The 24,395-nt window shown below is 40.4% G+C and overlaps 1 protein-coding gene across 1 annotated transcript in view; it reads left to right on the forward strand.

The window, feature by feature from the left end:
* LOC126183236 (delta(24)-sterol reductase-like) overlaps positions 1 to 23,224 on the forward strand; it is a 70,761-nt gene extending 47,537 nt beyond the window's left edge. Inside the window, exons 6-10 of the mRNA XM_049925027.1 lie at positions 5,934 to 6,105; positions 7,704 to 7,844; positions 8,003 to 8,200; positions 15,140 to 15,318; positions 23,004 to 23,224. Coding sequence (XP_049780984.1) covers positions 5,934 to 6,105; positions 7,704 to 7,844; positions 8,003 to 8,200; positions 15,140 to 15,318; positions 23,004 to 23,157 — 844 coding nt within the window. The 3' untranslated portion in view covers positions 23,158 to 23,224. The remainder of the gene's footprint in view (positions 1 to 5,933; positions 6,106 to 7,703; positions 7,845 to 8,002; positions 8,201 to 15,139; positions 15,319 to 23,003) is intronic.
* The last annotated feature ends 1,171 nt before the right edge of the window (positions 23,225 to 24,395 follow it).

Consider the following 24,395-nt stretch of genomic DNA (forward strand, 5'->3'; position numbering starts at 1 on the left):
GAGATATTCACTTCTAAATGCAAACTACGTCTTCACTGCAGAAGCCACGGAAATCTCACAAGTGCACAAGTCGGCACTACGAACTATCTCCCACTACCACGCGCAAAACTACTCCACTCTCCAAGTCTTTCCCGCGACTGTGCGTCCGTTGCACCGTACTGTCCAGGAATCTCTCGTGTCCTCTCCTGTACTCTTCCACTTCCATCCAGTCTCCCCATTAACGAGCGCTGTGATTTGCTATAGCACTCCTGCCATTTCTTCAAGCCAACACACACTCACAAACATATTGAAATACATACGAAATACTGGATTTACATTTAAATAACTTGAAATTAAATAAATATTCCTACGGCTGCACCATAAACACCCTCTAACACACATTATTAAATACATAAACAAATCAAATAAACATATATCAAAGGAATAGAAACAAAAGGTACGCCAGTAGCCTAATGTCTCTGTGCTTTCTAAAACACAGTAAATATTTGACCAATTTCTTCATGAATAGTATATATTGGATATAAACTACGACATAGACGAATAAATATATTTATAAGCATGCTGCTACCGTTTTTTTCATGTCACTGTGGAGTACTTATGGCCTGACATGATCGATAGTAATCGACCACTTTGACCTCCAATAACTGATGTACTAATCAAGTTACATGCCTGTAATTTATACCAATTTATGTTTACACTAATAGCCTTCTAAAGACATGTCGATCGACAAAATTGGATGAACCATTTAGATTTTGGAAATTCGTCGCTGGGTGCTACTTGTATAATTTATCATCAGATACTAAACTTTAACCTAATAAAGATATTGAAAATCTGTTTACTCCATCAGAATCATCGTGCAAATTATGGTAATGTACATGTTTCTGTTTGAGGTATCATGATTCCTCTGGCTACTATTAATTCCTATATGAACTGTGAAATGTCTGCCATTAATGTTTCACAAAGTCCGCCATCTTCGGCACTCCCGGAATGTTTCCTTCATCGACACAGCGTCACCATGGAATTCCCAGCCACGCGGTCCCTGGACCACGTGGTCCGGCCGTTGTGTGGCGGCATCACGCGGTGCTAACGATCAGTGGCTTGCCGAGCGGCCCGAGCGGTGGCCGCCAACTCTGAACTTAGAATATTTTCAGAGCGCCACAAATCGCCTGTTACCTCACAACCGCCATGCGTTTCACATTCTTCCTGCTAAAAGTTATTACCTCGTATACTACACTCCTGGAAATTGAAATAAGAACACCGTGAATTCATTGTCCCAGGAAGGGGAAACTTTATTGACACATTCCTGGGGTCAGATACATCACATGATCACACTAACAGAACCACAGGCACATAGACACAGGCAACAGAGCATGCACAATGTCGGCACTAGTACAGTGTATATCCACCTTTCGCAGCAATGCAGGCTGCTATTCTCCCATTGAGACGATCGTAGAGATGCTGGATGTAGTCCTGTGGAACGGCTTGCCATGCCATTTCCACCTGGCGCCTCAGTTGGACCAGCGTTCGTGCTGGACGTGCAGACCGCGTGAGACGACGCTTCATCCAGTCCCAAACATGCTCAATGGGGGACAGATCCGGAGATCTTGCTGGCCAGGGTAGTTGACTTACACCTTCTAGAGCACGTTGGGTGGCACGGGATACATGCGGACGTGCATTGTCCTGTTGGAACAGCAAGTTCCCTTGCCGGTCTAGGAATGGTAGAACGATGGGTTCGATGACGGTTTGGATGTACCGTGCACTATTCAGTGTCCCCTCGACGATCACCAGTGGTGTACGGCCAGTGTAGGAGATCGCTCCCCACACCATGACGCCGGGTGTTGGCCCTGTGTGCCTCGGTCGTATGCAGTCCTGATTGTGGCGCTCACCTGCACGGCGCCAAACACGCATACGACCATAATTGGCACCAAGGCAGAAGCGACTCTCATCGCTGAAGACGACACGTCTCCATTCGTCCCTCCATTCACGCCTGTCGCGACACCACTGGAGGCGGGCTGCACGATGTTGGGGCGTGAGCGGAAGACGGCCTAACGGTGTGCGGGACCGTAGCCCAGCTTCATGGAGACGGTTGCGAATGGTCCTCGCCGATACCCCAGGAGCAACAGTGTCCCTAATTTGCTGGGAAGTGGCGGTGCGGTCCCCTACGGCACTGCGTAGGATCCTACGGTCTTGGCGTGCATCCGTGCGTCGCTGCGGTCCGGTCCCAGGTCGACGGGCACGTGCACCTTCCGCCGACCACTGGCGACAACATCGATTTACTGTGGAGACCTCACGCCCCACGTGTTGAGCAATTCGGCGGTACGTCCACCCGGCCTCCCGCATGCCCACTATACGCCCTCGCTCAAAGTCCGTCAACTGCACATACGGTTCACGTCCACGCTGTCGCGGCATGCTACCAGTGTTAAAGACTGCGATGGAGCTCCGTATGCCACGGCAAACTGGCTGACACTGACGGCGGCGGTGCACAAATGCTGCGCAGCTAGCACCATTCGACGGGCAACACCGCGGTTCCTGGTGTGTCCGCTGTGCCGTGCGTGTGATCATTGCTTGTACAGCCCTCTCGCAGTGTCCGGAGCAAGTATGGTGGGTCTGACACACCGGTGTCAATGTGTTCTTTTTTCCATTTCCAGGAGTGTAGAATAGGATTATCCCTCTCGTGCGTATCATCATCAAGCACAGGGGAGTATCATAGAAATAATACTAATGCTTTTATGTAGGTGGTTGCATCTCCTGATACACTATACAGGTTTTAAGATACACCTATGCTGTGTACCTACACAGCACTAGCAACTGTAGGAGTAGTTACATTAATATTCAGGATGTCCTACAGCCTAAAGATAAGAAAGAAACAAACTATAGATGAGTCTCAAAAATGGTTCAAATGGCTCTGAGCACTATGGGACTTAACATATGCGGTCATCAGTCCCCTAGAACTTAGAACTACATAAACCTAATTAACTTAAGGACATCACACACATCCATGCCCGAGGCAGGATTCGAACCTGCGACCGTAGCAGTCGCGCCGTTCCGGACTGAGCGCCTTAACCGCGAGACCACCGCGGCCGGCTATAGATGAGTCTAAACTGAGTAGTTTGCAGTAAGGTATCAGTGGTTGGAAATAAGTGTTTCAAGCGATATGAGGTGTGTATGTGCACATCAATGTAAACTATTTGCGTTTTCTAACAAACGACTGCCTGCCAAGACGTCGACGGTGGCGCTCTCTTGGAAAACGATACGAAATCGTTCTGATATGTCCAGGGCGGATTTTATCGCTCTTCGCACTATATCATATGTTGTCGAAAATGATGCGTTATTTACGGATGTGCCTTCAACACAAGTAGCAGCAGGATTTAGTGCTTAGAAGGCAAAAAGTATGTAGAATGGAAAGTTTAGCAACAGGCATCATCAAGAAATTTGTGTCATATATACATGGGGTGGAAAAAAATATAAAAACACCGCGTGGACAAAAATATTAAAACACCGCAAGGAATGCATGCTTCAACTTAAATGCAAATGCTAGCGAAACCTGCACTTTGCACTGTTGTATCTGACCACAAACGGCACTGTGCAATGTCCTCAAAAAGTTGCAAGTGTCAGTCGTGATCAGAACATTGTTCTGTGCAGTTGTGAGTGCATTGTGATGGAGCTCAGTGCATTCGAGCATATGCAAATTGCTGGTGTTCGTCTGGTGGGTGCTTCTGTAACCAAGTTAGCAGAAGCGATTGGTATTTCAAGACAACCCGTATCGAAGATTCGTACCGCATAAGGGGAAAGCACTAAAACGTCATCCGTCACAATGCAGACGAAAGGGTGCGTTGAGTGATCGTGACGGACTTCAATTGAAGAGCATTTTGACTAAAAATAAGGGGACGACAGTTGCAAAAGTCACTGCAGAACTGAATGCAACTGGGAACCGCAGAGCGAGGTGGAATCCTCAGATCACTCATTAGTTATACAAATGTCCGTAAAAGGAAAAAGCGCTGCCGAAGTCATAAAAGCTACACTCTGGAGCAATGGAAGAATGTCATTTGGTGGAATGAGTTTTGTTTTAGGCGGATTACAACTTCCGGCCCAGTTTGTCTCTCAAGAGCGAAACATTGCGGATATTCGATGATGATTTGGGCATCTGTATCGTGGCATTCCATGTAACCCATGGGTTATCTACAAGGTCGCATTACTGCCAAGGATTTTCTGACAATTTTATTTCATCAGGTCCACTCCATGGTACAGTGCTTGTTCTCCAGTGGTGCTGCTGTGTTCCAAGACGACAAATTAGCATAAGAAAATATGAATAAATGAACTTAAATATCGGTAAACAAATTTAAATATTAAATCGTATCACTTGCGCGGGCTAACACTGGAGCATAGCCACATTTAGACCACTATTTTGCTGTTGGTGTACAGAACTCCATTAGAACTCTATTTGTCTAACAGGAATTTGGGAAAGTGGAACAATGTACTTGTGATACACCAGCTGAAACAAAGCGAATCATGACGTGCTTTTGTCATGCCTCTTGTAAATTGGTAATTTGTGGTAAGATCTTACGGGATCAAACTGCTGAGGTCATCGGTCCCTAAGCTTACACACTACTTAATCTAACTTAATCTAACTTACGCAAAGAAAAACACACACACCAATGCTCGAGGGAGGCCTCGAACTTCCGACGGGGGCAGCCATGCCTCTTGTGGAATAACGTAAAACCACTGATCTCAGTAGTGAATGAGACCAGTTCTGCGTTATGACGACGCAGTGTTGTTATTTCAAGCTGCTCTCAAAGTAATGACGTTAAAACTCTCCGTGCGAACCGTGCTGAAGGGCAATAAAGGAGAGTGAGATCTGGTGACTCTTGGTGAAGCTATACGACAGCCAAGTGTTTTCAAATTACAAAAAATATGTGTATGCTCTGGGGACGCCTGGTACGTAGAAAGCCCTAGTGAACATTTCCCGAAGCAGCTGGCTTATTTGTCACACGGTTTAGAGTTATTAAAACTAGCTCAGCGACACCCCAAGTACTTCGTCCTTTATCTCTGCATCCCTCGGAGTTGTGCCAGCAGCCTAGATTGAAGTCTCGGGACCCTATGTCTCTTGTTAGAGTGTAAATCGAAGCTGAGTTTAGAGTTTTATTAAGCACTATAGTAAAATACCTTCTTATTTCAAGCACCATTTACCAGTAACATTTATACTTCAATCTGTTAGGTTTTTAACTGTTGAATGCTTGACTAGACCATGAATTCGTTCAATTTAAAAAGGAATCTGTTATTTCAACAATGGTAGCATTTAAATTAATGTTTGACCCTTTCTGTACTGAGTGTGATGCAGAGTACTGACATATGTTGTAACTCATCTATATGGAAAGAAACACTGAACCATTTTCAAGGTCCAGATATCTATACAGTACTTGGAATTTGTCAAAAGTAATAAGTAAATAATCGTAACAGATACAAAAAATTGCTCGCACGCCAGTAAATCTATGTACTTTTAGGGCTAATTTTCTCGTTTCACCGGAATTATATCGAAGTTAGAAACATTATTAGTTTCAGGTGACTAATTGTTTTATTAAAACATAATTGGTAACAGTGAAGGCAGAAGGCAACAGGAGAAAACAAATGTGCTGCTAAGGTATATGATTTGTAAACACTGTCACTCAAACTGATGACGATAACCCTATCTGCAAGTATTCTCTTGTCCATTATTGATTATTCTCTGCAGTAAAATAAAGAGAACCCCATTGAGGATTTTGTAATATCACGTTAGCATGTGTAGGAATTAGTGAACCAAAGGCGGGATCCTCAAATATATTTTCTGTTCAAGCAAATACAGACGTATACAGTGAACTTTTGGGTAGAGAGCTTCAAGATGAGTGTTATTTTCTGTGTATCAAATATCATGTGTTGATGGGAGGTTTCTGTTGCAGGTATGTGAAACTCGATTACAAACCCGTCAGATCTCTAGACGAAACGGTGAAAGTTTTCTCAGAGGCGGCAGCCAGGAAGGAAGGAAACATGTTCATCGAGGGTCTGCAGTTCAGCTTGAACGAGGGCGTCATCATGGTTGGCAACATGGTGGACGATTATGAGCCTGGAAAGGTACGCCAGAAGATACAGCTACTTACCGTGCTCCGATTAAATATCTGCGGGTAGTCGACATAGAAACATTTACGTCACAGACAGGTAGAAGCCGGCCGGAGTGGCCGAGTGGTTCTAGGCGCTACAGTCTGGAACCGCGCGACCGCTGCGGACGCAGGTTCGAATCCTCCCTCGGGCATGGATGTGTGTGATGTCCTTAGGTTAGTTATGTTTAAGTAGTTCTAAGTTCTATGGGACTGATGACTTTAGAAGTTAAGTCCCATAGTGCTCAGAGCCATTTGAACCATTTGAACAGGTAAAAAAAATAAGACCATTTGCTGTGTGCGTTCAGAGGGACCGCCAAGCTTGTTCAGGCACCTGTTTATAAAAAACTAGCCAAAAACAGTCACAACCGCCATTTTTTCGTAGAGGAGAATGTTGTAGCGTGGAACACATTTCAGACTTTCGCCTCTAGACAACTTTGTAGTAGAAGTTTAATACACTTTTTTCTTCCATTTTTATATGATGGGATTCACTTTTTACATGCTACAGACCTTTTCTGAAATTACAAAATCTTCTCCGGAAAATTAAGATTTTTCCGAATGTAAAAACATTTTCTATGGTACAATGTGGTCATATACCTAGGAGCAAACATCCTATTGAAATTTAAAAACGCTGCAACAGAGAAAATATTGTCAGTACTGTATTTAGTCGTCTTTACGTTACATTGTTACTCACCAATAATCAGTAAGTGAAATCAAATTAAGCAGAGGTATTATCAGAACCCACTTACAAGTGAAATAAAATTTGAAATTGAAGTTGGCATTTGTCCTCTGTTGATTTACCGTGTCTGCGTTACAACGTAGATTATACGTACGTATTGCTAACAGTCACAATATAAAAGAATTAGTTGCGTGCTCATTATAGTTTACTTTTGGTACACGCTATTCGAAATATTGTCGCCACTTCATCTTCAGTGAAGGTTTAACTATAAACTTGTGATTTCAATGCAGAAATTGCTGTAACATTTCTTTCTTCTGAGGCCTGATGCAGTTTTTCATAACTACTCCCACCTGCGCATCTCGTGATCTAAACTGTACAATTCCTTACCGTATCAACATTTTTCTGTTTGTTGCTGCTCTGCTTTACAGTGACATGGCGCTTCGCCGGCCGCGGTGGTCTCGCGGTTCTAGGCGCGCAGTCCGGAACCGTGCGACTGCTACGGTCGCAGGTTCGAATCCTGCCTCGGGCATGGATGTGTGTGATGTCCTTAGGTTAGTTTGGTTTAAGTAGTTCTAAGTTCTAGGGGACTGATGACCACAGCTGTTAAGTCCCATAGTGCTCAGAGCCATTTGAACATGGCGCTTCAGTTTCGTTTATGTTTAATTTGAGCTGAACGTAATATAAAAAATTGTGCCTTTCGAGCTTCTTAGTGTGCTAGCAGCAATTTTAAATAGGTATCATTCTGTACTGTGTCTGCAGATGTAGTTGAAGTTACCTCGTGTAGTTTCCTGAAATGAGGAGTTAGTCCTAGAAATCTATCAACTTCTTTATTGTTAATGAAGTTTTAAGTATATTGCGCAAGGGCAATAATGTTGTTTTATGACTTTGTCTTACAGCTAAACCAAATAGGTAAATGGCACAAGCCGTGGTTCTTCATGCATGTGAAATCTTTCCTGAAGAAGGGCGAAGGGACAGAATACATTCCGCTAAGAGACTATTACCACCGACACACAAGATCAATCTTCTGGGAGATTCAGGTGTGTAACTCTTTCTTTCGAATTATTGCATCAAGTGAATTGCATCTAGTTCGGATTTTCACGTTTATTGTTACGACAAGCAATTTTATGCACTTCTGGTGAAGTAAAATGTTTTTATTCTGTGTGTGTTCTTATGTTAAAATGTGCTTTTGTTCCAGGACATAGTACCTTTCGGAAACAATATACTCTTCCGTTGGCTTTTTGGTTGGATGGTTCCGCCCAAGGTTTCTCTACTAAAATTGACACAGGGAGAAACAGTTAAGAAGCTGTATGAGAATAATCACATTATACAGGACATGCTCGTCCCGATGCAAGAACTGAAGAAGTCAATCGAAGTGTTTCACAAAGAGGTTGAGGTGAGTCTCAGAAAATTGCTTAATAAAGGTTTCTCGGTGGGAGGTGTGCAGATTGTAACTCACATACAGTAATTATGTTCTACTTAGACTCGACACATGACGACTGACTGTTTTCGCCCTGTAATTCAGGCGACTTCGATGTGTAGATCAGGGCAAGACTCTAACTTCATATAAAACGAAAGAAAATGGACATTTAAGAATTTTTTTTGCCGCTTCCCTCCCATGAAACTATACCATAAAAGCGTTGGTCAATTACCGAAACAAGGGATTGAGATTTTAATTTAAGTGTCGAGAGTTAGATTTTCAACATTACCCATGCAGATATTGGCAACTATGGGGCTGGTTTGACTTCCCGTTTCCACATCATCATGATGCTCGTAGTATTCCTTATTAAACTGAAGTGTATTGCAGCCAGGCACTGAAGAAAGGGAGTGACTGCATCAGATGAAGAAGAGAAGTTCCGTTTTTAATATTACTTATTTTATTGGGATCAATTTGAACAGAGAAACAGCTTCAGCGCTCTGAAAAATAACCTTGCTGTTAGTGCCTACTTCTGCAGTATTTATGATGAGGAAATATTTGCGTTTTATCAATAGAGGATAGCGTGTCATTTACATGTTAGGAAGTTAGAATGACTCTGATATCTAATGTTGTGCTACAATGGCAGTAATTTATTAGCGATAGGAGGGTGATAATTGACTAAAAATGCTAATAATGTTACCTAACACGTGTAACTGTTTTTTAATACTGAAATACGAGGTCAGCATTTACATCAAACAATTTTATCTGTCTTGCTTTGACGTCAGAATGTATATCGGTGGTCCGTAAGTACAGACTTTTAAGTCAACATCACATATGCATTTTCTGTCAGAATAGACAGCGTGAGTCCGAAAGGGGCCCTACTTTGTGGGTTAAGATTTCGGTCGTTACACCAGGTAGGTTTTCAAGGTTACGGGTATCTAGATAAACCGTTATGATGTTACTGTAAAGCTGAAACATCAGGAAAGTCAAGGAAGCGCCAAGTCCAGTCATTGCCTTGGCAGCTAAAGTTATTAACTGATACACACTGCCGAACTCTAAATCGTACTGTAGGACCCAGTAATCTGAAATCTTTGCTTTGTCAACTCTACTGCCTATTAAAAAAGTCCCCAGACACATCTGTGTAATGCGGGATTGACTGCTAGATATCAGGAGAGGCGCACCTGCCAGGATAAAAGAAGGCAGGGAGTGTAGTGCTGTCAGTAGAGTAGTAGTACCAGCAGAATTGATAGGTCAGGAGAGCTCAGAGACTTCGAACGTGAACCAGACATCGAATGGCACCTGAGTAACAGATCCATCAGGGATATTAAAACCCTTCTAAAGCTGCCAAAGTCGACTTTTGGTGATGTGATCTTGTAGTGGAAATGCGATGGAAGAACCGCAGCTAAATCAAGACTAGGCAGACCTAACGGACGGGAACTGTCGAATATTGTGGAGGCTGGTTGTACAGAATCACGCGAAATTACAGGAAGGAATCACTCGCTATTTCCATCAGTTCAGTTAGCGTAATGACTATGCGTTTGGAGTTAAAAAGAATGTAATACAATGCTCGAGCAGCTCCTCATAAGCCACACGTTTCTGGAGTCAGTGCTAAGCGATGCTTGAGGTACCGCCACTGGACAATGGATGACTGAAAACGAGTGATTTGGAGGGATGAATCACGTTATACCCTATGACAGTCCGATGGAAGGGTTTGGATTAGGCGAATGCCTGGAGAACGTTTATTGTATTTATTGAGATTTTCCTCTATATAAAGGTTTTCCTCCAACATAACAAATACTCGGAAATTTTTGTATCTTTCACATAAGATCTTAATTTATCTGCTCAGGATGTCCCTCCAGGTGTTTCGATCTTGTATCTCTTCTTCCTGTGCGTCAGGTCTTCTCATTGTTAAGCGTACATTTTGGAGCCAAGTCGTCATAGGTCGTCCTCTTTCTCTTCTTTCCCTCTGGTTCCCATTCCAGGATAATTTTCGGAATTCTGGCTTCCTGCATTCTTCTTACATATCTGTACCATTGGAACTGCTTTCTATCCATCACATCATGTATTCTTTCTCTTTATTATTTCGTCGTTTCTTACTTTCTCTATTCTAGAAATTCTTGCTAATCTTCTCCAGAAGTCCATTCCTACTACTTGCACTTTTTTTTAGGTGTTTCAGATTTGTAGTACAAGTCTCCCCTCCATACATAACTACGCTTTCTAGTATCGATTTATGTATGATTTTTTTGGTTCGGTTTATTACATTTCTGCTTCACAAGATTGATTTGAGCACCCGATGACCTTCCTTCCACCGCTAATTCTTTTATTGAATTCTACCTTTGATTTTCCCTGCAACTCTAAAACGGGGCCCAAATAACAGAAAGTTCTTAATTTTATTTCCTTCTATGTATAAGTCATCTGGAACATTAGTGAAGCATTCTATGTTCTGGTAATTAATCTTCAATCCCCAGTTTCTATATTCCATTGCTAATTTGTTACACATATTATTTGCATCCTCCACGTCTCGTGCTATTACTACTTGATCATCAGCAAATAGTAGGCGATGTAAATAAACTACATCTTTAATTTCTAGCCTCATTGCATTGCATTTACGTGACCATATCTTAAGACTGATATCTATATAGATTTTTAAATAATGTTGGTGATATGGGGCAGCCTTGTAACATACCCTTGCTTGTTCTAAATTTCTGTGAAAGTGTACTACCAATTTTAACTTGACTTATGTTGTCTTCGTACATTTCCTGTATTATTTTGATTGAAGGACCCTTTATGTTTGCCAGATGTAATGCTCTTCAAAGTAGTTTTCTCGGGACAGTATTATATGCTTTTTCTAAATCTATAAAAATTAATACTATGTTTTTTAATTTTTCCCTGTTTCTCTAAGATCTGTCGTAATGTGAAAATAAGTTCTACGCATGAACTACCAGCCGTGAAGCCATATTGTTCTTCCTGGGTTTTAAAATTTATTTCCAGCTAATTTTTACTTATTTTCCCAAAACTTCTCATTAATGTGTTTATAACACAAACTCCTCGGTAGTTCGAGCAGCTTAAATATAGTATTAATACAGGCCAGCTTCATTTCCTCGAGTATTGAATTTCCATGTAACATTTTATTGAATAACGTGTTATTAGCTTCACAATTTTGTCACCATCACATTTTAAGAGCTCCATATTGATATTGCCTGGTCCGGGTTATTTACCATTCTTCCCCGTTCTTAATACCTTACTAACCTCGCTTTCTAAAACTTGGATATCTTCCCCTTCCTGTTCCTTTTCTTCCACTATTTCTTCCTCCAGATACTCTTCTCTCTCCTCATTTAATAATTTCCAGAAATATTCTTCCCATTCTTTTGGTGTTATCAGTTGAAGATTGGTTTTGTCTTTTGTCTCTTGTCGAAGTCCTTTTAAAGCTGACCACGCTTGTTTCGCTCTCCCAAATCCTCGTTTGGTATTTATATTGGTACATGTCCTTTCCCATGCTTCATTCTTTGCTATTATTATTTTTTATCATTTCAGTCTTCTTTTTCCTGTATATTGTTCTTGTTACTTCCGATTTATCATTCAGACACCGGCTGAATGCGTTCCTCTTCTGTTTAACTGCCACTTCTATTTCCTCGGATCACCATTCTGTTGTACGACTGTGTTTGTTTCGCCTGGAGAACGTAACCTGCTATAACAGTGACGCCAACAGTGAAGTACGGAGGAGGTGATGTTATAGTATGTTGGTATTTTTCGTGGTTAGAGTGTGGTCCCCATATCCCGCTTTTGAAAATGCTAATTGTGGGAAAGACTGTATACTGCCTACAATAGAGGAATATTTCGGAGATGATGATTGTATCAGCATGACAATAAACCCAGTCATAAAGCATTGTCTGTGAGACAATGGTTTCTTTATCACTTCATTCTTCTTTTCCTTGAAGAGTGTTCTTGTTACTTCCGATTTATCATTCAGCCACCGGTTGAATGCGTTCCTCTTTTCTTTAACTGCCACTTCTATTTCCTCCTTCTATTTCCTCCTTCTATTTCTGCTGCCGGCCGGAGTGGCCGTGCGGTTCTGGGCGCTACAGTCTGGAGCCGAGCGACCGCTACGGTCGCAGGTTCGAATCCTGCCTCAGGCATGGATGTGTATGATGTCCTTAGGTTAGTTAGGTTTAATTAGTTCTAAGTTCTAGGCGACTGATGACCTCAGCAGTTGAGTCGCATAGTGCTCAGAGCCATTTTTTTCTATTTCTGCTGTACGGCTGAACAATAACATTCCTGAAATGGACTGGATTGCCCTGAATCTAGACCTGTACCCAAAGAAAGACAGAGCGTCGATTTCTCTCGAAACCCCAGAGTGGAAAGTCATTACCTTTTCTGGTGTCGGCAGTTAACTAAGAGTGGGCCGTCATTCCTCTACAGAAATTCAGACACGCCACTGAAAGGGTCCCCAGCAGTGTTGAGGCCGTCAAAAAGGTGATGGGTGGACCCAGCCATACTAATACTCCACTAATAGGTGATAGATTGTTCAGAGAGTGTATATGGAGGTCTGGATGCAGCGCTGAGTCGTAGAAATATCCGTTGAGAGATGATAGGGTTCTGTTTTGCTTCTTCTCAATCACTGGCCAAAAGAATCGACATTTCTTATAATGGTTCTAACAACGCAGTCATTTATAGTGGAGAACTGAAACGAGGTTTTGAACTATAGAGCATGGCATGGTATTCAAATAAGCGCGTGTCGTCTGGGGGATGTCTAGTGAATGGTATTTACTGTAGTGTTAGCGACAGTGAACTTGGAATGAAGATCGGAGCTTGTTTCTTCTGCTTTGAGGTCTGCGCATTAATTTTGCTCAATGGGAAAATAAACAGTAGTGTTTATCGAAAGTATGAGAACAGTATGCTTGCGACACGATGGAAGTTGTTTCAATACGATTTTCGGTGCATCAGTGTGACAAAACTCACCTCTATTAAGTAAGGAAATACGAGTATGCTTCATGATTCGAAGAACATCAGATGGCTCAGCTCAGCTGGTCTGCTTAAAACCCTGGACTAAACACCACTGGATGAATTAAAACATAGATTGCGTATTAAACACACTTCCCCAACAACATGGCAACAATATTCACCATGGTTTAGGAAAAATTAATATGTATTCCGCCATTGGCGGTTCAGAACCGTAACACAAGTGTTTCTGAAGATTATGCTCAAACAGTAGCAGAAAGAGCTCTACTCGTGTATTAGCTGCATGACTAATGACTCGGAAATCAGCAGCAATGTGTGTGCCGAGACTTTTCTCCTCAACGCATCTCATTAGCGCCATACGTAAAGGAGCAATTCATTTAACCTGAAGGAAGAAAGAGCAATATTACATCACCAATGAGGCAACATTAGAAGTTACTGGGAGAAGCAAAAGGTTTTACCCTACTAGACCAGTAAAGAAACAAAGATAAAAGAAAAGAGATCCATACACATATGCTAACTTATGAAATACAGAAATAAAAAAATGAAAAATATTGCAGGTAATAGAAGATGAAAACCTATCTAAACAATTTGTATGAAGCACATCTTTTTGTATATCATCATAAATAAAACATTATTCTGCTGTGACCACTTTCGACTTTACCTCATTATTTTGCAGATTTTGCAGCTTGATGTGGTATAAATGACGTGTCCATGATTACATTGTACGTCAAATCTATAATTAACACTATGGGAGCAAGTGTTCCTGGTATATTACTCGACGTCATTCAGAACCCAAACAGGAATCAAGCCAGCGCATCTGTATATGTGACTTGAGTTTTTATCTTGTATCAATCGAATTATTGTATATCATCTTAAAAATAATCCCTGGGCGAGAATAAATTACTATACTATATTCTAATATGCTATTCTCTACTATAGGAAAAACTCAAAATTCTCTTTCTGTGATTTAGAGAAACCAAGGAAAATGTTAATCTGGATGACTGGACGTGGATTCAAGCCCCGCTGCTCAGAAAAGTGAATCCACTCCGTTAACGACTACTTCACCTCGCTCAGTTTCAATGGTGAAGGCAGCTTAAAAGTTCTCGTTCTGTTAATTCAGTCTATTGCACAGTTCCGCATTTGACACGAGCATTTCATGACTGTGGGTGAACAGTCACTATAAGGACTTAAGTTCAATGTACGAGTACAATCCTTTGATATAACATTTATAATGTAAACTATTAGCGACTTCCTCAGACTGTAAAGCGTTACGCTTTTACCTGTCGTTAACTAGCTTAGATCTGATAGCGTGCTCAGTCTTGGCGTAGTCTGTAGGCGTTTTTCAACGTCCATTTGGAACTGTTTCCGAACTTCCACTCCCAAGTACATTAAACAGGCAAATAAAGTGTGAAGTGGCTTTGATAACATTATTCGCATACAGTTTACCTCTCGGCTTATTGGTTAAGATAAACTTGCACCAGGTACTACGTCAGGGAATGGAAAGCACCGACAGAATACATGACGACCTAAGACCTGAGTAGTGATAGCCGGAACATATACGTAACAGAAAGTGTGATCCAGTGTTGATGTATAGCCATTGTGTAAAGCATTTATAAAGTGGAACAAGTATCACACAGCATGTCCTGCAGTAAAGATTTAGTCGACTCATTACCAGATTCCACATACGTGTAACTCTAACAGCGACTACATAGCTCTGATTTGCCTAGTAGTGACTCAATATCTCTGATTTGTTTGATGCATTCTGCATACCTCCAATTTTTACCATATTATCTAGTAGTGACTTCATATCTCTGGCTTGTAATAACGACATAATCCTGACTTTCTTCTGCATAGATATGGATTTAGTCTCAAATTTGTGAATTAATGCGAGATACGGGAGTTAGTATCAAAGTGTAGCATTAAATGCTCTGTATCTAAATCAAATTCTTGTTGTTTTAGGTCTATCCACTGTGGCTGTGTCCGTTCAAATTAACCAACGAGCCAGGCATGGTTCATTCGTTTAGCGATAAAGATGAGTTATATGTCGATATAGGAGTATATGGGGTGCCTAAAGTTAAGAATTTCCATCCTGTGGACACAACAAGGCGCTTAGAAGAACATGTAAGAAATGTAAAAGGGTAAGTTCTCAGAATGAGTCTTTCACTACAGCGCAGAGTACACTGTTTTGGAACTTCCTGACAGTTTAAAATTGTATACCTTTCTGGGAATGGAACCTGGAACCTTGTCTTCGCTGGCAGTGCACGTAACCCATGAAGCTGTCCAGGCACGGCACATGGAGTCCTGTGCCTAGATACTTCAGCCAGTTTCTATCTGTAATGAAGTTTCAGGGATTTCTATTCTAGCGAGCCCACAGTATGGATGAGGTCGAAGGACGATATATTTTTGGTACAGATTTATGCTGCACTATTGATTTATTTACGTGTGGTGATTATGAAGTTACACGACGAGCTCGTTTTGGCGTTTTTGCCATTATCAAGCATACCTGCGTAAATGGTACGACAGGTGTAATGTTGTTCCTTACGTCTATGTTAGTTTCTGTGTCTACATATGACACTTAATGCTTACGTCTTTGGTATGACTTCATTCATATTGCATCTTGGACCGTACGTATCAGTTGTCTTCCTGCGTACTGTCTTTCTGTGTACTTTTATTTGTGTGAACTCGATAAAATTATATTCGATAGCTCTTTGAGAGCTCTGGCTCCAGCGATTCTATATGTTTATAATGGAAATTATATTTTGTGAAAAGTCAATGATTACACTTAGTTTCCAGAGTTCATATTTTGTGGTTTAATATAAACAATAAATATTCTATTGTTTAGTGTTTGCTGTGATAACTGACCTTTTTTCTGTTATAATGCCAATAAAATTTTCCAGTTTTTATTTTTTTTATTTTTAAAACTTGTCTGATCATTAAGGAAGTCCAGTAGGTATATTTCTTTATGAGTGTAAATTTCCATTTCCAAAATGTTCATGGTACGTCTTTTAGACACTTTGTGTAGAAATTTTAGAGCATTTTCGGTATTTTCTGCCTCTTGATTATGGGTTTTTAAAGTTAAGAAAAATATGGGTTGGTTGGCTTTGCAGTTTCGTGTATGTTCTTTAAACCTAACTCCGAAATTCCTACCCCTTTGTCTGATATAAAATGTGATACGATTGTCACAAGAAGTTTGAAGACGCCAAGTTTTTAAAAGTGGAGATCTTATTTCTTGTTGGTCATATTTTGGCACTCAAGTTGATATTTTTACCAAATTCCAGGTTAATTTTTACTTCCTTATTCATCTTCTTCGATATTTGGCTAATGTGTGGTTTTGTGACACAGGTAGGTTTATTTGTTCCTTTACAGTTAAACACTGAGAAAGTGGCCTACATATCATGAAATACAGAAACTATCACCAAAGACACTTATTCAATGACCCTACTCTGCTATTATCGAGGAGAGTTAGAATTTTTCGGCATAAAACCGATCTCCAACCAGGCTATATCAACACATGTGCTTGTACCCCCATACCATAATATCGTTGTAATAAACACAATTCGTATCCTGCACAATTCAAAATCATCAATTCTGCATCATGGATATAACTATCGAAAACCAGAGACTCATACATATACCGTGAAGACAGAAAGAGCCCAAAACTCGTAAGCATGTGCATCATATATAATTGTAGCACTAGATATTCCCCGTGAGGTCTGTCGGTCATCCACTGCTGCCAACGTTCACAAGGCAAATGCCCCATACATGCTGGCCTGATGCGTGATCAGAGCGCCCTCCGCAGACAGCAGCCAATCTCCAAACTGGTGTGCAAAGGCTGGGCTGGTTCTCTCTCTGGCTCTGAGCACTATGGGACTCAACATCTTAGGTCATAAGTCCCCTAGAACTTAGAACTACTTAAACCTAACTAACCTAAGGACATCACACACACCCATGCCCGAGGCAGGATTCGAACCTGCGACCGTAGCAGTCGCGCGGTTCCGGACTGAGCGCCTAGAACTGCTAGACCACCGCGGCCGGCTGGGCTGGTTCCTTTGACACAAAGACGTCTAACGGTACTCCTTCCGGTCTGGCCTGTTTGCTGCTGTGGTTTCTGCAATAAGCTGTGATTATCTCCAGTCTCTGGGATTACAAGAGCATTAAATTTCTCAGCTCTGTCGATGAGAAATCCTTCCTCAATCGTGAATTAATTTACCAATTTCGAAACCGATATTAGCTGTATTACCCGATTTTACATGCCAAAAACCGGCGTATTTATGACACTTTTATGCTGAAATCATCGAGTAGCATATGAAAATTACATCACTACTATAATTCTTTTTATAGTTGGGTTTGAGAACTGCATATTTGAAACTCTGCATAAATGTTGACAATGATGGATTACATATTTCGGAGGGAGTGGTACTTACCACAAGATAACTCTTTAAGATTTTGTTGGAAATTCCATCAACTTTTTTTTGAGTCAGTTTATTATTTTCTTAATTTCAGATAGTGAAAGCAGATTGTTAAATTTAGTGAAAGTTGCTTCCTCAATATATTGCCTTCGTTGTTTTTCTGTTGCACTCCTAGGCCTGCTGTCTCCATTAAATTCAAGGAATGGTTACTAAAATATCAGCTAACTGTGAGTTATCGTTCGTAGCCTTACCATTAAAATCAGTAGAGATTTTATCTTGTTCTGTGATCTGTTATCTCTTTTATCCCTATTTTCCATTTAATTCTGTTATTGGAAATATTAATTTCAGACAGAAAGTGCGTACTCCTAGAGGTTTTAATGTAGTCTCCTAATAATATTAAGTATTTTTTGTTGTAGGGTACTGAAACAGAGTATTTACTTGTTTTTGTCAAAATATTAATTTTACTTTTCCATTTACAAACTATTCTAATTCCATTAGTGATCCCATGGCTTTTTGCATAGCCTCTTAATGTCTTTTCTATTTTTTTTTTACTGAGAAAGATATTTTACCCTATCAATTTAATCCCAGTCTACTCTTCCAAAATTATTTTTTAAAGTCTTCTGTCTCTCATTCATTAATTATTACAAGTGTTTTCCATAATGGCGTTTCAGAACCGAATGGCAGTATGGTGCTTATTCCTATTACCTGCTCATCATATTAAGAGAGTCCATATACTTCTGGATACAAATTTTTTTTTCACCTCCGTAGCTGAGTGGTCAGCCCAGGGTGAGTGCCATGCGGAGGACACAGGTTCGATTACCGGTACTGCCAGGGACTTTTCCTTAATGGACTGGAGCGGCGTGCACTCAGCCACGTAGTGTCAGTTGAAGGGCTACTTGACCGATTAGTAGCGGCTCCAGGTCACGAAAGCTGGCAATGGCTGGGAGAGAGGTGTGCTAACCTCACATCCCTCTACACTGCATCCAATGACGCCATTGGCAGAGGATGACATCGCGGTCGGTCGCTAGCGATGGGCCAGCCAAGGGTTTCAGGCAGTGTTTATGTTTACACATTTAGTTCTTTGAGTTTCGTCTATAAAGAAATTATGAAACATTGTACTGCTATCGTAATCCAAATGCGCTGGTAAATTAATTAATGGAATTTAATTACGTATACGATCCAAATAATATTTATAGATTGTTTTATACTCTCAGATTCGATTAGAAAATCTACATATTAATCACTACAGACTGTTATTTGATTCTATTTTTGACATTTAGCATATCAAAGAATCAATATGCCTAATAAATAGTTGAAAGTGTCCCACTGGGATTTGGCACACAGTTACAATTATAAGTGAGATACTTTTAGTATCAGTTCACAAGAACATTCATTTATGTTCTGATCTCGGTAAAATTTATTTGTTTCAATTTTTTCTAAACTTGTAAAATGCTGTTGTATGTGTTTAAACTGTTCCCTTCTCCACATTTAATCTACAAAGGGAAGATAATAATGTATAACCAATTACACTACATTCACTATCCCTGTGGTTATATGGTGGTTACATAGACACAGGACATGTATCTTTTAATGACATCATAAACTTTCTTGTTTCGACTTGTTTCGACTCAGTCGACTGAGTCGAAACAAGGCCCCGGGAGTAGACAACATTCCATTTGAACTACTGATGGCCTCGGGAGAGCCAGTCATGACAAAACTCTACCATCTGGTGAGCACGATGTATGAGACAGGAGAAATACCCTCAGACTTCAAGAAGAATATAATAATTCCAATCCCAAAGAAAGCAGGTGTTGACAGATGTGAAAATTACCGAACTATCAGTTTAATAAGTCACAGCTGCAAAATACTAACGCGAATTCTTTACAGACGAATGGAAAAACTGGTAGAAGCCGACCTCGGGGAAGATCAGTTTGGATTCCGTAGAAATGTTGGAACACGTGAGGCAATACTGACCTTACGACTTATCTTAGAAGAAAGATTAAGAAAAGGCAAACCTACGTTTCTAGCATTTGTAGACTTAGAGAAAGCTTTTGACAATGTTGACTGGAATACTCTCTTTCAAATTCTGAAGGTGGCAGGGGTAAAATACAGGGAGCGAAAGGCTATTTACAGTTTGTACAGAAACCAGATGGCAGTTATAAGAGTCGAAGGGCATGAAAGGGAAGTAGTGGTTGGGAAAGGAGTAAGACAGGGTTGTAGCCTCTCCCCGATGTTATTCAATCTGTATATTGAGCAAGCAGTAAAGGAAACAAAAGAAAAATTCGGAGTAGGTATTAAAATTCATGGAGAAGAAGTAATAACTTTGAGGTTCGCCGATGACATTGTAATTCTGTCAGAGACAGCAAAGGACTTGGAAGAGCAGTTGAACGGAATGGACAGTGTCTTGAAAGGAGGATATAAGATGAACATCAACAAAAGCAAAACGAGGATAATGGAATGTAGTCAAATTAAGTCTGGTGATGCTGAGGGAATTAGATTAGGAAATGAGACACTTAAAGTAGTAAAGGAGTTTTGCTATTTAGGGAGTAAAATAACCGATGATGGTCGAAGTAGAGAGGATATAAAATGTAGACTGGCAATGGCAAGGAAAGCGTTTCTCAAGAAGAGGAATTTGTTAACATCGAGTATAGATTTAAGTGTGAGGAAGTCATTTCTGAAAGTATTTGTATGGAGTGTAGCCATGTATGGAAGTGAAACATGGACGATAACTAGTTTGGACAAGAAGAGAATAGAAGCTTTCGAAATGTGGTGCTACAGAAGAATGCTGAAGATAAGGTGGGTAGATCACGTAACTAATGAGGAGGTATTGAATAGGATTGGGGAGAAGAGAAGTTTGTGGCACAACTTGACTAGAAGAAGGGATCGGTTGGTAGGACATGTTTTGAGGCATCAAGGGATCACAAATTTAGCATTGGAGGGCAGTGTGGAGGGTAAAAATCGTAGAGGGAGACCAAGAGATGAATACACTAAGCAGATTCAGAAGGATGTAGGTTGCAGTAGATACTGGGAGATGAAGAAGTTTGCACAGGATAGAGTAGCATGGAGAGCTGCATCAAACCAGTCTCAGGACTGAAGACCACAACAACAACAACAACAACATAAACTTTCTAAGCAAACAAGAAATTTATTTACAGTATTTCTTAATCCCCCAATATTCTGATGAAATAAGCGGATGCTACTTTTCAGTGAATTCTTACAGAGGAATCTTCTTCCATTGTAATTTCCTTTAAAACAGCTTGAGTGAATTTTTATTCTAATCGAAAGTAGGCGTCTCTCTGGCTAGTAATGAAAGAGGTGTAATTTGATATTGGACCCGCATATATTTTCTGTAAGAAGCTTGATAATCTATCATTCCTTCTCTAATTCAGATGTAGACCATGTCTAGCGTATCCTCGTCTCCCAATTGCATTAGTGAGCGCAACATTAACAACTCTGTGTTCACACGGCGTGCAGCAGTTTTTGCCACGATTGCCGTTCCTCCTTCATCTAGGGCACTCCTAATACTGTGTTCTTTGTATTTAGCCAGGATTTTACCTGCTCTACCTACTATGACCTCCTTCTCTCCTTTACCAAAATTCCTACACAATGACCCAATATCCTCTATCACCTTGACAGACTGGCACTTGGCTTCACAATACTTGTGACTTGGTAATCTGATCCTAGTTATGAAATACGTTCAGATCCACTGTCGGAAGCTTACATCAGAAATAAACAGCCGGAATTTTATACAGGCTGAGCTTTGTGCATGTATTTTATGCAATCCCCTGCAGATGACATAGTTGCAACTAATTTAATTGCTAATGGTTTCACACTAACGCTGCCTCGAACGTTATGGGACTATTTCTATCAGAACTGGCGAGAAGTTATCATCAGAATACTCAGCTATATTAAATGTATCTCCAAATGCTGTTTTATCGCTTGGTAGATGGTGACAGTTATAATGTTAATCTATCCGCCGGCAGCATGTACATGAAGAGTGCCTCAAGTATTGGGTATAACATTAAACTAAAGAATTATAAAAGTGAAAATTTCCTTAAAGGTTTCCAGAAATGACTGCAATCCGCCGCCTTATAAAGGCATCTGAAAGCCATTATTCATCACAATCGAAGTGTTCCACATCCGTACTGTAGAAAATCTCGAATGTTCCTTACATCGTTAGTGCCGGCCGATGTGGCCGTGCGGTTCTAGGCGCTACAGTCTGGAACCGAGCGACCGCTACGGTAGCAGGTTCGAATCCTGCCTCGGGCATGGATGTGTGTGATGTCCTTAGGTTAGTTAGGTTTAATTAGTTCTAAGTTCTAGGCGACTGATGACCTCAGAAGTTAAGTCGCATAGTGCTCAGAGCCATTTGAACATCGTTAGTAATGATAATTTTCTCTATAAGAAGGCAAGAACTGAAATATATACTTGCTAAAGAAACTCGGTTTACTGGTAACCAACTTTATACTTCACTAATGCTTAACGTTTCTTTTCTTATTTTTCCAAAGTTGCGTTACTGCCTCTCATTACTGTATAAGTAAGTTTACTGTTTCTTTCGATAGCATTTCAAATACCCAAATGTTCTAATGATTTACGACTTACCGTTAATGTCTCTTGTTCCTTCAGAGCTATGAATAAGAGGTTAGTCTCTGGATAGTCTGTGCATCGAATTCCAAGGCAAGACTTGTAGCTGTCTCTTCCCTTACATGACAGTATCTGCGCTGACGTTCTTCCTTCAGCTAAAGCAAACACATAACATTGACTTTTCGTAATTTCTATACAAAGTTATTAAGTAAAATGATTTTTTCTTTTTTGTTGTACTAATTACACAGGAGTCTACCCGCCTTACACAATAAGCTGATTTCGGACACAATGTCTACTGTCAGGCCCATAATTTTCAAATGTCATGTGCTGCTATTCATAAATGTGTAATATGCTCACACATATTCTCAGCTGATTTGGGGGTAAACAGTGCATCTCCCTACTCAAGCAGTTACATACAAATATTAGTAAGGCGCCATTCAGATAATGACGTACAACAGCCTTGCCAGCTTTTGCCTAGCAACGAACAAAAGCATCACTTGAGTACGTGTGATAACCGGTTGTGAAAATATTTGTCAGCAATCTGCTCTATACTGAGATGAGTGTTTCGGGAATCAGGCAATCATTTAATTCGTAGACATCTGCTAGATTATTATTAGCGAATATTCTGTAAGGATCAAAAGTTATGTTTATTTGTCTTGGAAATAGGTTATTTATAAGTTTATCTACTCTCGTGCTCTCTCTCTCTCTCTCTCTCTCTCTCTCTCTCTCTCGCTGTGTGTGTGTGTGTGTGTGTGTGTGTGTGTGTGTGTGTGTAAGCGCATACTCAACAGGAATTAATAAAGCTCAATTCGAAACTGTCTTTGTTGCAGGTATCAGATGCTGTACGCAGACAGTTACATGACGAAGAAGGAGTTTGAAGTCATGTTTGATCACACACTCTACTGGAAAGTCCGCGATCAATTAAATTGCAAAGATGCATTTCCAGAAGTGTATGAAAAATGCAACAAGAGTGCCAGGATCTAGCATGCTCCACAGATGCTCAAAATTTTGTTATTGTAAAGACTTTTTTATTGAACAATTAAAATGCTATTACTGCTACCTTATTACTATTTCTATATAATACGTGGGTCAGTATCTTGTTTATACGTTTACAGTAATTAAATTATTGCGACGGAGTGTATATGAAAAAATAGTTACGATTCCAGAGGGAGAGATCTATCTAGAACAATCAGATGTGTTCTTGTTAGAGAGACAAGAGTCTTTTATTTACGTAGAATCTTCATTTACATCACATTTGACAACGATAGTGAAGAGGAAGTGATACATCACGGCTGTGCACAATACGAACTGGCGTTAGATATAGGACGTATAAACCGCAAGGTCCTTTTACTATTTTTAATCTGACAGTGATTCTACTAGGAACTCATCTGAGCCAAGAGATCCTTTTCTACTATCGCCACATTGTGAAGTTGAATATTTCTGGTTCCGCCAAAAAGAATTCAAAAGAAATCCGAGTGAGACTACGGTTGAGATTTGAATCTACCTATGTAAAGCTATTAAGATCTGAACCCATTGACCTTGAGGTTGAGCAGATAGCGCCTCATGAGAACATACGAATAATTAAGCAAAAGTTGGGCAACTAATGTTTATGTGAGACATCTGAATTTAAATGGGGATGGCCCAGACATACACAAAATATGGGTGTCTTAACTCACAGAGACATAATGAGTACGATTTCATCTGTCTATGAAATGAAGGAAAAGAACACAAGGAAATCCTGTTTATTACTAAAACACGTAGACTTGACTCTGGAAATTTATCAGACCACACAAGCAATTATTAAGTACACAGTGGTTGAAATAGATTATTACACATACATGATAATATCTTAGCTCAAGGGGATGGAACTGAAAATGGAATGATAATAATGACGTAGAATTAGCGATGTGCACGTTAACTGCCAATGATTGCTGAATTAGCTACCAGATTAAAGGAAAGACCCAAAAAAGAACACTGAACACCAGTTTCCTTGTCTAAGTGCATGTTGAGTTCAGCTAGCTGAGTGCATGCATTAATTCAGAAAAGTAAAACTCCAGCTCGAAACAGTTGACTTCGTATCCGTCTTCTCATGTCGGGTGCAAGTATTGCACATACTTGCCATTGTTCTAAAACTCAAATACAGAGAACGGGTGCATTGGTCGCTGAAAGGCACAAGTTTGGTGCCAGCATCTGTGACTGGCTGTGAGACAGCGTCTCAAAAC

This window comes from Schistocerca cancellata, chromosome 4, assembly GCF_023864275.1.
Source record: "Schistocerca cancellata isolate TAMUIC-IGC-003103 chromosome 4, iqSchCanc2.1, whole genome shotgun sequence".
Classification (NCBI taxonomy): Eukaryota; Metazoa; Arthropoda; class Insecta; order Orthoptera; family Acrididae; genus Schistocerca; species Schistocerca cancellata.